Here is a 17230-nt window from a genome sequence, read left to right as displayed (position 1 = left end):
CTTCAAACAGATTTCTCCTTTTTAAATTATGACCCCATTAATGGGGATTTAATGATCAGATCCTGGTGTTGGGATTGGTCGGATATAAATCTAAAGAGTAAGAGCAAATAGCTGTGACAAAGGGCTGACAAAGGGGAGATCTATTCATCCAAGTTCTATGGTCTACTGTGTTTACGTCAAAAATGTGCATGAATTACGTAATCAATATCTGCGTCTGTATTTGAGCCAGGCAGAGCTAAAATACCATCAAAAAATAGGTACAGAAGCTCAGCAGATTGAAGGTGTTTCACATGTGTTGCATCAACAGCTCTGACAAGTGCTTGAAATATGTTAAAGTCTGATTAATGTAATTGTCATGATTTAGACAGTACTTTAAGAACTGTTTTTCATTTTATTAAAAACAAAAAATCTGTCTATGGATATATATATATGTATATTATTTTTCTTATTTATGATTTTTAAAATTTTTATAAGCATTTTTTTCTTATTTAATAACTATTATTACTTACTTTTATTATTATTTCTTTACTTATTCTTGTTTATGTATCTATTAATTTTTCCCTTGGCCCTCTTCACAATTTATTTTAGATGTTTACCAAAAGGATATTTAGCTGAAGGTCTAGACTCTGGAGGCAGCACATGATAGACTCCTAAATTGACAAAGAGGGAAAAATATAAATTATTATTTTTAAAAATTGCTCATAAGATGTATTAAATAAGTGATTTAATGATACTGTATTCTAATCAAAAGAGAATTTAAAAATTAATTAATTAATCAAATAAAATAAAATAATAAAAAAAGGAATATGTGAAAGTTTAATTTCTCACTTATCCACCCCTGAGGTTTACAATTAAACTGTAATTTCTGTTAGAGTTTGAGATTAGCACTCCACACTTTAAAAAAAATGTATGATCCCATTAAATAATACTAATACAGTCAGTTAAGATATGTTAACAGAATTTGGTTTACAAATTTCGCAAAACTTGAAGTTGCTAGAACACAATTTTTAATCTCATCCTCCTATAAAGAAACAAAGAATGTTATATTAAGCTGTCATCAGACTGTAAACATGTGTAAAACGTGTCTAATCAATTGTCAGAGTTTAAGAGTTAGAATTAGGATTGACTTCCAGACTTTCTAATTTTAAAATAATTTCTGTTTTTTTCTTTAGTAGCTTATACACAAGCTCTTTGAAAACAGCATATGAAACCAGAGAGGGGAATTCAGCTGTCATTTCACATCAGTCCACATGATGGGAGCAGAAATGCTGGAAGCAATTTTTCCCTTTTTGGTTTTAATTCTTGGTGTTTGAAAAGTCATCCACTTCTTAGATCTGGTTAATTTACAGTAATATTTTGTCTGCCAAGATGAGGGCTGATAAAGTAAAATGTTGAGTAAATTTTACTCTTCAAAAGTAATTAGACTTGGATGAAGATGTAGGTGTTTTGATTTTGATTGTGTATCAAAATGTGTTAGTTTTACAAAACTACATCTAGAATCAATTTTCTTAAACCCGATTCATTTTACTCATCATATCTGAGAAAATGGAGAATAAGCTTCAGCTGTATGATTTCTATCTTTTTGAATCATTATTCTTTTTACCAAAGGTCTTGTTCAACAACTGAATTAAATGTTTTAATTAAAAATGCTGTGTGCTGAAGGTCTATATTTAATCCTACTGAGTCATCAGGAGACAGGCTCTTTGATGGAGAACAATGAATCCTTATCATTTATCTATTTCTCAAGGATGATGAGGAGAAAAGCAGAGATGTATAAATAAAAGTAAAAGTCATGATATGAGTTTTTTCTTAGCTCTTTGTGAACATTTTTTATTTCTTTGACTGTAGCTGGTTGGAAGTTGAGTCCGATGGTTGGAGCCATGTACAGCCCTGAACTCTATACAGGTATGAGCCATACGTTAAATAAGACAGACTTTGTAAGATTAGAAATGATGAAGTGTTTACAGTACTGAAGAAACTTCCCCCTCTCTCTCTCTCTCAGTGCCAGGGTTTCCGTACCCGGCTGCCGCAGCAGCTGCCTCAACAGCCGCCACCTTTCGAGGTGCTCATCTTCGGGGTCGTGCCCGGCCCGTCTACAGCGCGGTCAGGGCAGCTGTGCCACAGCCTGCCATCCCCACCTACCCTGGGTAAACACACAAACACCTCCATTGATAATAAATGACAGCTCTGTCGATGGTTACAGCTAGTGCATGTTTTCACATAGCTAAAGTATAACTCCATAATTGTGCATGTTGTGTCTTTAATATGTTGAAATTGAAGTATTGACAGTTTGCTGAGTGGAAATACCATTTCCTTGTACTTAAGTGAGTTAAAATGAAATGAAGTGCCTAAGTGGCTGCAGTGAAAATAGGATTTTTCTGAAGTTGGTGCTTTGTATACAAAGAGGTGGTATTTTGCCTTGCATGTTGCACGGTGTGTAATAATCTCACCCTTCTTTCTCTTCTCTTTTTCACAATCTGTTCGGCACCATCTTCTCACATCTTTCCCCTCATTGTCACTCTTCTCTGTTGTTTCCTGCAATGCCCACATGGTGGCGCATCACACCATTACTTTGTTTGCTTTTGTTTTTACTTCCCACCATCGCTCCTCTGGACTCCTCCTCCACCTCCTTCTTTCTTCCATCCTTCCCCCCTTCATGTCTCTCTCTCAGTGTGATGGCCTATCAGGATGGCTTTTACGGTGCAGCTGATCTTTATGTAAGTATACCGTCTCTCTTTCTCTGTCACTGTCTCACTGCTCACCACGTTTTCCCCTCTCCTGCCTGTGGGTTGACAAGTGTGAAACAGCACAGACCAAACCCACAGAGACGTCTACTTTTGGGTGCTTCCATTTGTCACACCTGGATAATATTTAACTGTCATTAAAGTAAACACTTTTTGGTGACAGATTCAGCACTGTGTGAATACAAACATCTCATATAACGTTTTTTTTTTTTTTATTCACATAAATTTAAAGACAAGAGCACACTCACACTTAGTTCCTCCATGAGTAGACTCCTTTTGGGTTCGTCTCTGTGACTTTAAGAGTTGGTTTGTACCAATGTGATTTTGAGCGTGTGTCTATGTGTGTAAGTGTGTTCGTGTGTGCATGTGTGACCAGGTTGACAATAGCTGTTTCTGTTCTCTCTGTAGACTAGTGTTTCAGGACATTAGTGGCAGATTGCCCCAGGTAGGGTTTACACACTCTGTTTGAGAGCCAGTGTGCATCCTCCTCGTCTCCAATGATTGCGTGCTGCTAGACATTATTGACCATCTGAGATTGAAATGCCTTCTCTGTCTTCTTCTACTAACTCACTGGATTCTGACATGGGTGGAGTTGCGGAAGGGGGCGAAAACAATTTGGTTATGATTAATAAATGAAAAAAAAAAAAAAGATACTAAATCCAACTTCAACACAAAGAATCCAGAGGAAAGATAGATACACAGTCTTGAGTTTAGAAAGCCAAGAGACAAACTTTTACTTTTAGCAAAACCAGCATTTGTGATGAAGTCTGTTAGTCTGTTAAAGGACACATGCACTTCAAGTATTTTTTTGTATCATTTTAAAAATATAATTTGATTCTCTCCTATTTTGACATTAGTCCGTTCATTAAAATCCAGCAGCAATTCCAAGATGTTCAACAAGATGCTTTGAGGGGCTGTGAGGAGTTTGAAAGGGATCTTGATAAAGTCTCCTTTCTAGATATATGCCTGATCGTAATCCGCACTTTAAAATGAGATTATCAGCGCCGATATTGCTGGTTACAGGTTATTTGAAATTGCTACTTCATAGTTTCCAGTTCAGGTGAAGGACTGAATTGATCTATGGCACGTCTAGGTCTCTATGACAACACCACACTGGCTGACGAAGTTTAGTAGTGAGAAGAGATAAAACACAGAAATTTGTGTTTTCCTCTGCTGAAAACTGTTTCGGTGATTTTTTTTGTAGTGATGGTAGGCACTGGAGTCTAACTGTCAAACAGAAAAGGACAGGGGAGCAGAAGAAAGCAAAACAAGAGAGTGATACAGCCCAAGCTAAAGGCTAATTAGCCTTTAGCTTGGGCTAAATCACTCCATAACACAGAGGCTAAACTGTTTGGGATAATGTTCATTCCAACCTACAGTCAACAGTTATTCTGCAGTGGTCTGTTCAAACTCAAGAGTCTATCAATAAAATGAAGAGTAAGGTTAGGATTGGTCAACAGCTACTAAACTACTTAAAAACAGACAGTGGTTGTGTCCGAAATCACTCACTCATTCCCTACTCACTACTCACTATATAGTCCACTGTATCAGCTAAATTAAAACCACATTTCGGACACAACTCACTCATTGGCAAGCCGCTGACAGTGACGTATTTACTCTCGCGTCGCTCACAGACGGCTGGGGATTTACAGTTATATCTTTTCTTAAAAACTGCAAAACAGTATTTATTTTAGTGATACCTAATATTACAGTAAGCTTATTTTCTGCAACAGCCAAATATAAAAGAAAAATTCATTACACGTTATTTTTAAATAATTAAACCATATATTTGCCCGGAACTTATGCTGTCTTTAATAATTACAAGGTCCCGTGAATGCATCACCCGCGATGAACGGTTTAACGGCTAACGTCCGTGTTGTTTGTTTCTCAGCTCAAAGTTGTGAGACGGGCTCGTCCGAAAGTTAAACAGGGAGCTAAGTGTTATTCTCTGACAGTTTTTAATGTTGTTTCATGCTATTAGTAATCATTAAACATGTAATCAGCAATTTCTTCTGCTTGAACCGAAATGCATGATGGCATATATAGCTCATATAGTGCGCATCGCTAATACACTACTTTTCAAAATGCATTGTGGAATACATTGAGTGGACTATGTAGTGAATGACCATGCTCACTCAGATTTCGGACAGCACTACAAAATGGCGTATTCACGATACAGTGAATAGGGAGTGATTTCAGACACAGCCAGTGTTCACTTGTTGTCACGTTAGCCTACAGATACGTCGGAGCACCCGGCTATCTTATAACCGGCTGCTCCAACGTTTGTTTGATGTCACGTTTCAAACCGTAGCGCCACGTAACTGTACTGATAAGTACCTTACCTCAGCGTGTTGTATCCAGTAAAAAGTTGCCCTGAACAAAGAAAATGTATTTTGATCCGATCTCTATTTAGTTCCAAAACAAACCCACGCTCCCTAAAAGTAATTTACATCAGTGTGCAGGGACTCCGGGCCACAAGGTGGCGAGGGAGTGCAATTAAAATAGATCCTCCTCATAGCATCTTTAAAAACAAATTATCAGATGAAATATTTAAAAATCTTAGAGAGTATAAATCAGAAACTTGCATAATGGTGGCATAAAGTAGATGTTAGCAAATTATAGGCTTGATATTTTGTATCTTTTCCGTTATTCTTTGGGAAACTTTGCCTAAAACATTCTTACCTCAAAAATCATGTCTGTTAAAGAGGAATTGTAACAGCAGCAGGAGAGACTTTGTGTAGTTTACATCAGCAGTTCATTCAGACCCCTTCCAGGAATCTCCCTATCTGTTTCACCTGTGGCATGCTAACTGAATCAATGTCGGCATGCAGACATACTTACAAGGCTGACTCCTTCCCCAGTCCCCCCTTTACCTCCCTCCTCTCTCTGTTCCATCGTCTTTTCCGCTCTGTTCTTTTCTTCTAAAGCTGATGTTGTCAAACTTTCCTCTTTGTAAATCACGTCACGGTGTTGCCTGGCACTTGCTCTTTTTCTTCCCTTTCCTCTGCCTTTTTCTTCTGTCTTTTTTCTGTCTCCTCTCTTCTTGCTCTTTAGTCATCCTTTCCTTTTCCTCTTCCTTCCCCCCTCTCCCCCACCTCTCCGGTCCAGCCCTCCTTCCATAGCAGCCACTGTGTGGTCCTGAATGCGGGGACTTGGTCGTGACTGATCCTTTAGGGTAGAATGCAGCGGTGTGTGTTTTGTTCTTTCTTAGGGATGTTTGGCCTAATAAACTGGACGGTCTAAGTTCGGGAAAGCATGCTGTGTCTGTCAGTGATTGGTCGCTGGCCATATGAGCGTGGTGTGTGTATGTGTGCGTGTGTGTGCGTGCTCTTTTAATCCAACTGGCTGACTGTCTTCTTACACCTGTAGTTATTGTGTCTGTTCATCAGCTGTTCATCCAAACATGAAATAATGACACAATCATCCAGCCACCCCTTCCCCTTTCTTTAACTGTGTGTGTTTTTGGGAGGGGGACAGGGGTGGGGCACAGTTATGGGTATGAAATCTCTCTCCCTCCATGTCCAACACATAGTGACAAAGATGATGTGCTTTAAAGTTGTCCACAGTGAGAGATGTTTGATATGTTAGTCATGGAGGGAGAGACGCCCACAGAGCCTGAGCTACATCCTTGTGAATGCTGTACTGCACCAGATTAGCCAGTTGTGCTGACTGTCTGCTTGTTAATCTTTCGCTCTCTCTGAGCAGTTTTCCTCACAGTGTAACCCCTTTAGATTCACCTCTAGTCTGTTAGTGTGCAGAGCAAATACAGCAAACTCTTAACAGGGCTTTAAACTTGTTTCTGTTTCTTTTTCACCTCTCCCTCTATCAAATCTTTCCCCTTCATCACACCCCTCCCCTCCTTCCCTCCTGCCTCATCACAGGGTGGATACGCCGCGTATCGTTACGCCCAGCCGGCTGCGGTAGCGACTCCTGCAGCAGCGGCTGCTGCAGCAGCAGCATACAGTGACAGGTGAGTGTGTTGTTCATTTCATCCTTAAATACAACACAACCCAGGTAGACCAAGGTGACACATTTCTCTCCAATTGTTCTACTGATGATTAATAACTGGTTTACAGACGCAACAGAAATTTGGACATTCAGTAGGATGTTCAAGTCCAAACCCAACAAATCTGGCCCAAATGTGAATTTCAGAAGTCAAAGCTGTGTAATACATAAAAAATAAACAAATAGAAAAATTATATCAGTTTTTTCACATACTGTTTTTTTCCTCATCCATTATTAAAATGTTTATTATTAGTATAATTAATATTAGTATTAGTATTATGAACATTAGATTTATTTATTCATGTATTTATTTTTATTAAACTGTTACTTATCTAGGCTCCCTTATTCTTTACTCTTGTTTGTTGTACACACTTGTATAGATAAATTGCCCCCCTTAAGTATCTTGAGATAAGTTAAGTTTTGAAACCACTCTGTAATATAGAGCAAGAATAGAATAGAAAAAGAATAGAACTTTATGTGGGGATGCTTTGAAATGACTATTTCTAAGTCTTTTAAACTGATACTTGATTTCTAATTCACTAAGTTGTCGACAAGTAAGAAAAGGGTCAAATTGATCCTAATATAATCAAAACTCATATCACAGATTCTGTTGGTTGACAATGACAAATTGGGGGCTAACATTAGCAGAGCTAGCCCCACCAGCCTGGTTACACACTGCTTGGTCAAATGGGAAAGCCAGCTTGATCTTTCACAGTGAACACACAAGCTCTTCTTCAAACTACTGTCTATGGCACTACAAGTCACAGCACCTTCCTTCATCCAAGCTTGTTTACATCGGGGTAGTAAAGCATTAAAACATCAAGGCAGTGATCGTTACTTCTAACCCCAGCTAGTGGCAGGTGGCTGTGTGACAGCTTAACTTGCTTGTCAACGAAGTTTCATTGTTTACTTGACTGAACTTGAACATCTTGAGTTCCATTAACTTTGCTCTGTTATAGTGAGTGGGAAAACTCTGTTTGCTCAGGGCTCACATGCCAACTTAAAACCTTAGCAGAAGGACAATAAGACAAAAAAGATCAAATAAACAAGAACCTAAAGTAGATTTCAGTACAAACACCTTGCTCCATAAAAACTTCTTTTTTTTTTTCAGAAAATGAGTGATATTAAATTTCTGTTGTTTTTTTGTTCTATGACAGCTATGGACGAGTTTACACAGCAGACCCTTATCATGCTGCACTCGCCCCGGCTGCGTATGGTGTCGGAGCAATGGTGAGTACCTTCAAATACTTAATGATGCAATGTTTCATGTTATATTGTGATTTTTTTAATTGGAAAGAGAGAGAACAAAGTTCTAGTTCAGCTCTCCTTTTTAAAATTAATTCTATGGGTTTTTTTTACTTATAAAAACAATATTCAAGCCGTTGTTTAAAGATAAAAGCATTCACATTTTTTAGACACCGATAATGATTTATTAAATGCAGTCAGTATTCCCAACTTTAAGACTGCAACCATTGTTTTTATCACATCAATTTCTAATTTAATGATGAAAAACTTATTTTGGATTATTTAGCATTAAAATTATATACTGGTCTACATGTTAGAGAGTTTGAAGACACTCTTTGTGCTCAAATCTGTCAAATAATAAATGTTTTTTGTTTTTCCACAGGCCACGCTGTACAGGGGAGGCTACAGTAGATTTGCCCCTTACTAAAGACACTATATTCCCCAGGAGCTCCTCTCTTCCATTGAATTACTCTGAAAGAGCTCCCTCTGTTGTCGTGGAGGTGGACTGCACCCACTTTTCAAGTGTGGAGTCAACCACATCAAAGATATTTCAGATCCCGCCCCTGAGCAGTCCCACGTTTTCTTATATACGCTACTACAGAAATAGAGGAATGCCGTATTAAAGACTGACAGATGGCCTTAAAGTTGAAAAAAATAAGGAAAAAAAAGGCTAAATGGCCACCTTCCCTATTGCACGGCTGTATTATAGTCCCCCTCTTCTTATTCCCTCAGCATTCAGCAGCACAAGACTCAAAATGGAGCCCAGATGTTCTTCCAAAGGCTGTGTTTGGATAACTGGCATTTAAAGAGCTGTCAACCATGTTTGAGAAAGAGCTGTGTGGCCTGCACACTCTGAAGGAAAGAAAGAGAGGGAACAGAGCAATCAAAGCCTCCACCAAACGTCACATGTCGCAGAAAGACGCAGGACGGTGCACCTGACAACATTTGATGACGAGTCACTACAAATGATTAAAAACACCCTGAGATGGATTTTGTAATTCCTCCACGGAGCGTGGGCGGATGGCAAAGATGGAGGAAGCCTGTCTGTGGGGTGTTCTGACAGAGGGAGACTGAACATGGCGGCTCGGAGAGATGACGTGACGGTTTATAACGCTACAGAAATCACCTGTGAAAGCTGAAGGAGGGAGGTTTATTAGAGTTGTTCCTTACCTCAAGTTTTCTTAGTATGTGGAAATGGTGAACCTTTAAACTTAAAGTTGTTATGATATGCAAAGAATTAGTTTAGAGAAAAAAGTTACCAAATTATTATTATCATTATTGTTATTCTCATTATTATTATTATTACAAATCCATTATTTTGCTAGACTCAGCAGCCACTGCTTTCATGTAGATTGAACAGTGAACCTGAAATCAGAAAAAGGAGCGTCTGCATTACAAAATTTTCCACCTTTTGACAAAATGGCACGACTGTAGTTTCTTGTGATCTTTCCCAAGCAAAGGATTCTTTGTGCTGTGTCAACACTACAAAAAGTTCAACACTACACCTTCAACATTTTCACCTTCTTGACATATTATTTGGCTGTAGATCAAACCAAATGCTCCACCCACAACCCTGAGGCACAAGTACTCGTTGATCCCTTAGCGTAGACATTTATTTGGTTTTCCCCTCAGGCTCCATCTTTTTTAGAGCAGCGTCCAACATTGAAAGAGTCTTCCTAAAAACATACTTAAGTTGGTGATTGTTTTTGAGATGCTGCCAGCAGCTATTACTGAGCAAGAGAGAGATTCTGTCCTTGAGTTAATAGAAAATATTTAAATGCAAAACACCTTACTATTGTGCATATTTCTATACCGTTGTATTCTATATTTCCATATTGTGGCTTTTTTTGGCTTTTGTTTTTGTTCCAAAGATTTGTAGAAAGCACATTTTTTGCCGTATGTATAAATATACTATCTTTGTTATTGATGTTATCATAATCTTTGATAATCCTATTGCTGTCTTTACATACCTTTCTTCATTTTCCATTCGTCTTTTTTATATCTGAATCCTGTGAACTTCCATCAGTATGGTGAAAGTTCTTTTTCTCTATAATATATATTTTTTGCTTTGATCTTGAGCCGATGGCATACCTTGATGACAAACTAAAGGTGTGTGTGTGTAACACTACCAAACTTTCAACCCTTTAGTCGATCATTAAGTCAGTTTGTTTTTTCTTTGTTTTGGTATCCGTTACAAAGACAAATGATTATCTTCTTTTAAAATACACAATAATTGTGTCTATGTTTTGCAGGTAACCATGACATTCAGAATAGATAAACAGGTCTGAAGCACTTCGGTCAAACCAAATGTGCTTTCTTGTTTCAGATTTTTAATTTATTTTTCTCCTGTCATTTCAAAGCTTTGTCTGATTTGTCACTCCGAGTTTTGTTTTGTTTTGTTTTTTTTGAAGAAAGTCAAAAAGTGTTATCTCTCGTACAGAAAATAATGTTCCAACATGGGAAACATTACATCTCAGTGGGTTAGGACCATGTGTTCAACGGGGCAGTTATGTGTTTGTTTTTTATCCAAGATAATTTCAAAGCTACAGTTGTGTTTTTCATTTCTCACTTTTTGGAAAACATGCAGGTCAGAAAGACTTATTTTTATTAATATTATTATCATTAAATGTGCTGCTGATGAATTTTGAATCTTATGGCATCCTACATTTCTCTTTAAATGTCTGAAAGTTACCATTGAATGTGCTCTGGACAAAAAACAAAAACAAAAAAAACACTGAGGAAGAAAAAAGAAATCTAGCCAAAGATGCTAACTTGTTGTCCCCAGCACGTTCTGGTTTCCAACTTGAGAAATGCTACACAAAATACACAAAGATGGACTTACAAAGCCACCGAAGGCATGGACAAACCAGCATGAGCGATACTTGTCAAGTTATTGAAAAAAAAAAAAACAATTTGCATGAATCTTATGTCTTTTATAGTTTGACTCCTCAGCTGCAGAGCCCAGTTGCGTTGCTCTTTACCACTACACTCTGGAGAATGACAGGCAGCTAGCAGTTTGATGCTAGCTAACACAACAAAGAGCACAGTGCTGTTTGGCAAAAAGACCTGCTGGCAAAGAAATGACTGCCGCATGAAAACATGCGGCAGCTTTATTTTACTGATGTGGTCTTCTTGCCTTTGTATTATAGTAAACTATGTGGCCATTCTTCATAGTTGCTACGGTTTATCAACAACCAATCCTCTGTCATGTCTCTACACCCTTTGACTGCCATTATGTTTTTGTTATTGAATGTCCATATAAAATGTTTTATATAAAATGTTTTGTTGTGATTGAGCTTTCAGGTTGTCTTCTTTTTGCATTGAATTCATTAATTAAAATAAACAGAGTACTACTTTGTAGACACAGACATCACCAGTAGGTTAGTGTTAACTACCAGGTTTATCAAAATGCACAGTGGGTTGATTTAACTCGAGTATTGGGTGGAAAAACAGACACAAACCTCACAAAAATAAATCTGTTAATTAAATGGAGTTCTTCAAACTTAAGCAAACAATTGGCTTATTAACAAATGCTGCTTATCCGGCTATATAGTTCAGTGTGTGTGCTTCAACCTGATTGAGACTAAAGCTACAGGACAGGGGTAAAAAGAAAAGGTAGGTAATGACAAAAACTTTGAAAAACTGTTAAAATGAAAAAAACTTTTTACATTGCTCTTTTTATGCTAGGGGTCCACGTGCATTATAGTGGCTACATGGGTTTCGGTGTTAAGCAACATGCTAATTATAGCATGCTAACATGCTCACCAAAAATTAAACAAATAATTTAAAAAAATCTATCTCGAGGATAGCTAACCAAAATGACGCACACACAGACGTTGCTGGTGTTTCAGTGTAAAGTGTGACCTTGTTAACTGGTGACTCTCGGCCGTTAATCCCAGCTGCCGTCGGCTGAAAATCACCAGTTAGCATGGTCACTATTAACAGCGAAACACCTGTTGCGCTGTAACAGTCGAAACTTGACAGAAGTTGCCTCTATTGCGTAGTATTGTTTTTGACAGCTGTCCACAAAAAAACATACATTTTGATGCTAACAGGTTGAACTTTGTGTTTAAAAAACGCTAACTCGTCTGAATGAATGGAGCTAAATGCTGCTCCTGCGGTCGAGATGCGTGCACGTCTTTATGATGACGTAGACTGATAATCCCTCTAAATTCTATATAATTAGCTATTTTGGATATAAGTGGTAGATTAGTGTTTTGAACTCATGCTTAATTTAGTGTCACAATAAAAGTAGTTTTGCCTAAGCACTTCCTGCGTCATCATCCGTCGACCTGTTCAGGTTCTGGGGCTGTTTCCCAAAGCCCAGGTACCTTGCCTTGCCTTGGTCTGATGTGGGCGTGAGCAGGCACCCACATCATCAGTTGCTGCCCAAGTGCTGTTCCAATGTTCATGTCCTCCGGAGGCATATGTCCTCCATTTGGTTAGCATGTGGCTAATTGACCATTGCAGGATACACCTGTGTATCCTTCACTGCCTTGCCATGGCTATAAATACCGTACATGCAACGCGTGAATCTACAAAAAAGGGAAAAAATGGAAGGAAAAGACGCACCAGGGACAGACGCTCCAGCAGAAGTGCGTGGTAAATTGCAATTTAAATGTAAGTAACAAAATATACCTCTGAAAATAACAACTTATACCATGTCCACCACTTAACTCTTTTGTGTGTCACTCACGTGACTATAATTACTGAGAAGCTGCACCTTCAGAGTGTCAATGATGTGACAATAAAAAAGCAAAAAGCGTACAAAAGTGGTATTTGTAGCCGCTTCAGCTCCTCCCATGTTTGTATAAACTTTCCAAGCACTGTCCACAGTGCAACACAAGTTATGTGAGACAATGTAACTCCAATTACATATACATTTGTGACAGGAATCTGATGGTAAAAAATATGCCTTTGTAGACTGTTGCATTAGCATCTTCTTTTGAGCAGAGGCAGGACACCTGCCTTGGATTGGAAGGAAGTGGCTTCGGGTTACTGCCTTCAAAGGCAAGGCAAGGCAAGGTACCTGGGCTTTGGGAAACAGCCTGGGTCTCAGGTGGCTGGAGCTTTTCTCGGCTGTCTTTGGGCAAGAGGCAGGGACCCCCTTGGTTTGTTTGCCTGTCAAACACAGGGCTGACCTCTCACAAGTCCACACACACTAATGGGCAATTCAGAATCACATGGTTACCCGATGAGCATGTTATTGGACTGTTGGAGGACGCCAGAGTGCCTGGAGAGAATATTAGCATGCACAGGAAAACATGCAAACTCTGCACAGAAAACCCTGCTCTTGCCCAAACCGGGGTTTCACCTTGGGACCATCTTGCTGGACAGCAGCGCTAACCACTGCACCCTAGTGCAGCTCACTTCTGTTCCCATGCAAGGTTAAGTATCAGCTATGAGGGGTTAAAGTCAGATAAGTGTTTTGAGTGTTGTGCTAATGTTAGCATGCTAACAGGCTCACATTTAAAGCAGTTTTATTAAAAACACTTTAAAAATTACATTTTGCTCATGTTTTCCAGGCCAAATACTACAAATAATCTAAATGTAGTTCCTCAGTTGAGTCAGTAGAAGTTAGCATTTTAGCATGCTAATGGGCTCACGGTTAAAATGTGTTTTCTTGAAGTTCTTTTAGTGATACCATCCCTGCTAGCTGTGCTATGCATCTTACAAACATTATCCAGGAACAGATTTTGAAGTATTTTCTTTCATGTATATGAGTTAGGTTAGTGTATTGAGCATCATACTTGAGTTAGCATGCTAACATGCTCACGGTTAGAGACAACATGTTGTATAGCATGTTAAATCTTAATGCAGTGTTAGTATGCTTACATTTACCAAAGTGATCTTGACTAACTCAGTCATATTGTTCATTGTAGATCCATCCCAACAATACTGTTTGAATAAAGACAACAACTTTTATTTTGGGGAAAATATTTATTGGTAGGTTCTAAACTTGCTCTCGTTTTCCTACAGGTAGTTTGCACATATTTACTTCCAGAGTTCATAAAAATAAAAATATATTTATATATTTATATACCATAAACAGCTGTACATTAAAAAGAAATAGCTCCAAAGAGAGGAAAGGGCATGGAGTGGAAAAGGCAGGAGAGAGGGTTTGGTGGTGCCATACTGCAAAAACAGCAGCTCAAATCTTCAAACAGATTCAGGCCTGTCCACTGTCTCTCAGGAATGCACAAGCCAAGTGTGAAAAAAGGGGAGGGGTGGAAAATGAGGATTATTGCTTACAGCATGGAAACCTCAATGAAGCGAATATGAATTAATACTTTCAATTTATAGTGTAACTTAATGAGGCTTTATTTGCCTTGTGATCTTTTTTAGCTTTAAGTCTCATTATTTGTGCAATGTTACCCAAAGCCCATTTGGGCCTAACACAACAAACATAAGGTCATGTTTTTTTGGGAAGAGTAGGACAAGAGAGGGAAATAAAACAGGGAAATCAGTCCTGGGAGGTATATTGGTTGTGTTAAAGATATGGTAGGGATTCTACACGATTCCATATTTCGCCAGGTCGCTGAGCTCCATGTCGCCAAAGGCCTCCCATGGGCAGATCACTGTGATGTCTGTGCCAAGACCCTCCATGCCGGGGATGTCGTCTCCGAATCTAGAAAAGAGAAATAGAGGCTTGTCTTAACTTTCTGCGCATACTCTGTGCATTATCTGTTTGACTTTTCACCACTGTTGACTTGATGTTTTCTCACCCCTTCTGGCCGGGTTTGGGGGCTTTGCTCTTGAAGGTACGAGCAGCCCTCTGCTTGAACTTGGGAGGGGCCTTCTTGTCGGCGGGAGTTGCAACGGCTGCGTCTGCCATCTCTTAGTCTCTGAGAAAACAAAACAATTATCAGTCAATTAGATAATCTGCACATTTAAGACCCTTCTCCCCCTCCCCCTCCCCCTCCCCCCTGCTTGGGTGATATAACATCTTTAAGTCAGGTCAAATTATAGCGTAAAGCTATCATCTAGCTTCTGTAGAGCCTGTTACACAAACAGCTTTGCCTATTTTTACACCTCGGGTTTAAAGATTACTTCAGGCCACTTTGAGCATCTTGAGTCCATGATCTAGCTAAGTTCACCTAATTCCACCTAGAGTCTGCAGGGAACAGCACGCTGCATGTTGAGATTAATATACCATGACTGTAAGAACATGTTGACCTGAACATTTAAAATCTGCCCTAATCTGACCTCACTCTGGTCTTAGAGATATTTTTTTAGGAGAGTACAGTAATACCCTGGACTTTACTGGAATGCTCTCTGACTTTCTGTTTTCATCTTTGAACATGCAAACAAACCGTACTGATGGGGTCCAAACCAAACCCTAGCTAACATTTCACACCTTGGTAGATTTTTGTACCTCCTGACAAAGACAAATATGAAAACACTAATCAAATATATGTGGCTGATAGAATTTATGTGCAGATATAAAAAAAATACATGTGGGTAATGTTATCTCTGAAAAAGGCTAATACTGATGATAGCTCCTCCTCCTTCAAAAACATGCAAATATAATCAGAATGAGCTTCTAAAGTGCTTTAACACTTAATTGATTCAGGAAGTTTCATCAGAGTTTGGTTTCACCTGAAATGGCAGCCAAGATATTTGCCAACCAATGGAGATCTAGCATTAAGTTAAAGGCTACAAAAGAAGCAATGAGCAAATCATGTGACTGACGCTGACATCAAGTCAGCTGAGTTAACTCAATTTTAGTTTGCTTTCACTTCTTGCTTTCTCTCAGAAGGTCACAGGAGGTCTGATCTGTCATTTTCTTTAATGCATGCACATTCATCCTGCAGGATACTCAAGACTGAGTCACTAGCAAAGATTTAATCCTGCAGTTCACTAAACAATCAGTTTCCTAAATGATGGCAGCAATTAAAAATCATTTCTACACTTTAACAACAAATCTGACATGAAATAAAATCAAACTTCATGTTTGAAGCCCTGGACTCTTGAAGTGACTTTTGGTTTCTCAAGCAAACATGTTTCTGACAAGTAAATTAAAAAGGAACCAAAGATTAGTGTCTAGATACAATCCGAAAAATAAGTCAAGAAAATTCCAGATATGATACTTGAGACAGCACTAGTTTACATAAAGGAGTGTTGAGAAGTCAAATTCACTCCAATAGCAATGCAAAAACAAGTTGCAAACTGAACAAATGACACCATAGAAGAAGAAAATATCAGCAGCCACTTAAAATGTTTACTTGAAAGGTTTATCTCTGAATAGTTAAACAAACACAGCAGATCCTCAAACTGTTAACCTTTTTGGTTAAAGGTTCTGATCCATGACCCGTACGCCACGAGTCCACTCTCCCTGTCTGCACGTTTCTGTCCTAACCCTACGCTCTAACCTTAATCCTTTCTGCGCTGTTGAAAGATGGCCAGAGCTGGCAGCGAAGCAAAGTCCAGAGTTTCTTCTTACCTGTTTTAGTCGCCTGGTCGGCTGCTGGTAGATCTCTCTTTGGTCAGTTTCTGATTCTGTTGGCTCTCCTCTGACTTTCTTATATACTCCGCCTTAAATCCACCTGACGTGCTTCTTCATAACTTGACTTGTTTTTACCACGCCCTCCAATAAGCTGCTCTTTGAGATTAGTGGGGGGCTCAGAAGAGGACCCTATGTCATGACATGTGTTGACAGTCTTACATAAGGAAACATAAATACTAAATGGATCGACTGAAGAATATGATGTGGTCCTTACCCTTCTAACATTTTCGAAATAAATGAATACTAAAATTTTTATTCTACGATATCTGGATTAAATACAAAGTGTTTTACAAACAGTAAAATCAGCTCCCTAATGGTTTGTCCATACAGGTCATTCTTAATCCTGAAAACAGTAATTAAACAGAAAACAGCTCAAGGTTTATCTGGAGCATTCACTTGGGAATCAACATATTTCTCTGTTTAAGAAACTGCTGGAAAAACCTGTACAGAACCACAGACTTCAGCGAGCTTTTTGTGGAAAAAAAAAAAAAAAAAAAAAAGAACAAGGATAATTTTTCTTGTAAGAAATGTGTATCTATAATTCACAGCCCTCAGAAACTCTGGTTCTGTCACTTTAAAAGATATCATTCGTAATTAATAATGGAATTGATTTTGCAGTCTCATGTTCACCCTCTGTGACCTAAGTCCATGCCATGAGGCTGAAGATTAAAGGCTGAATAGATAAGCGTTCTTTCTTTGCCACTGAGCGATTCATCACCTGCATGCAGCT

The 17230-nt window shown here is 38.7% G+C and overlaps 2 protein-coding genes across 8 annotated transcripts in view; one reads left to right on the top strand and one right to left on the bottom strand.

Annotated features, from left to right (window-relative positions):
* rbfox2 (RNA binding fox-1 homolog 2) overlaps window positions 1–11290 on the top strand; it is a 40424-nt gene extending 29134 nt beyond the window's left edge. For 3 of the 4 annotated variants that reach the window (XM_074684257.1, XM_074684250.1, XM_074684268.1), the window contains 6 exons: window positions 1849–1905; window positions 2003–2147; window positions 2672–2717; window positions 6626–6714; window positions 7907–7979; window positions 8377–11290. In XM_074684257.1, the coding sequence (XP_074540358.1) occupies window positions 1849–1905; window positions 2003–2147; window positions 2672–2717; window positions 6626–6714; window positions 7907–7979; window positions 8377–8421 (455 nt within the window). In that variant the 3' untranslated portion in view covers window positions 8422–11290. Of the gene's footprint in view, window positions 1–1848; window positions 1906–2002; window positions 2148–2671; window positions 2718–3152; window positions 3190–6625; window positions 6715–7906; window positions 7980–8376 lie in introns of those variants that run through there. The other variant, XR_012599380.1, reaches the window with a different exon arrangement.
* A 2638-nt stretch (window positions 11291–13928) lies between these two features.
* Window positions 13929–17230, bottom strand: part of LOC141785941 (retinal cone rhodopsin-sensitive cGMP 3',5'-cyclic phosphodiesterase subunit gamma-like) — a 34392-nt gene continuing 31090 nt past the window's right edge. For 3 of the 4 annotated variants that reach the window (XM_074664580.1, XM_074664589.1, XM_074664570.1), the window contains 2 exons: window positions 14720–14839; window positions 13929–14622 (listed from right to left, as the gene is read on the bottom strand). In XM_074664580.1, the coding sequence (XP_074520681.1) occupies window positions 14505–14622; window positions 14720–14829 (228 nt within the window). In that variant the 5' untranslated portion in view covers window positions 14830–14839 and the 3' untranslated portion in view covers window positions 13929–14504. Of the gene's footprint in view, window positions 14623–14719; window positions 14840–16437; window positions 16481–17230 lie in introns of those variants that run through there. The other variant, XM_074664599.1, reaches the window with a different exon arrangement.

This window comes from Halichoeres trimaculatus, unplaced genomic scaffold, assembly GCF_033239565.1.
Source record: "Halichoeres trimaculatus isolate MK-OKI-2021-1 unplaced genomic scaffold, fHalTri1.1 fHalTri1_scaffold_2, whole genome shotgun sequence".
NCBI classification, from domain to species: Eukaryota; Metazoa; Chordata; class Actinopteri; order Labriformes; family Labridae; genus Halichoeres; species Halichoeres trimaculatus.
This window is presented reverse-complemented; position numbering and strand designations above follow the sequence as displayed.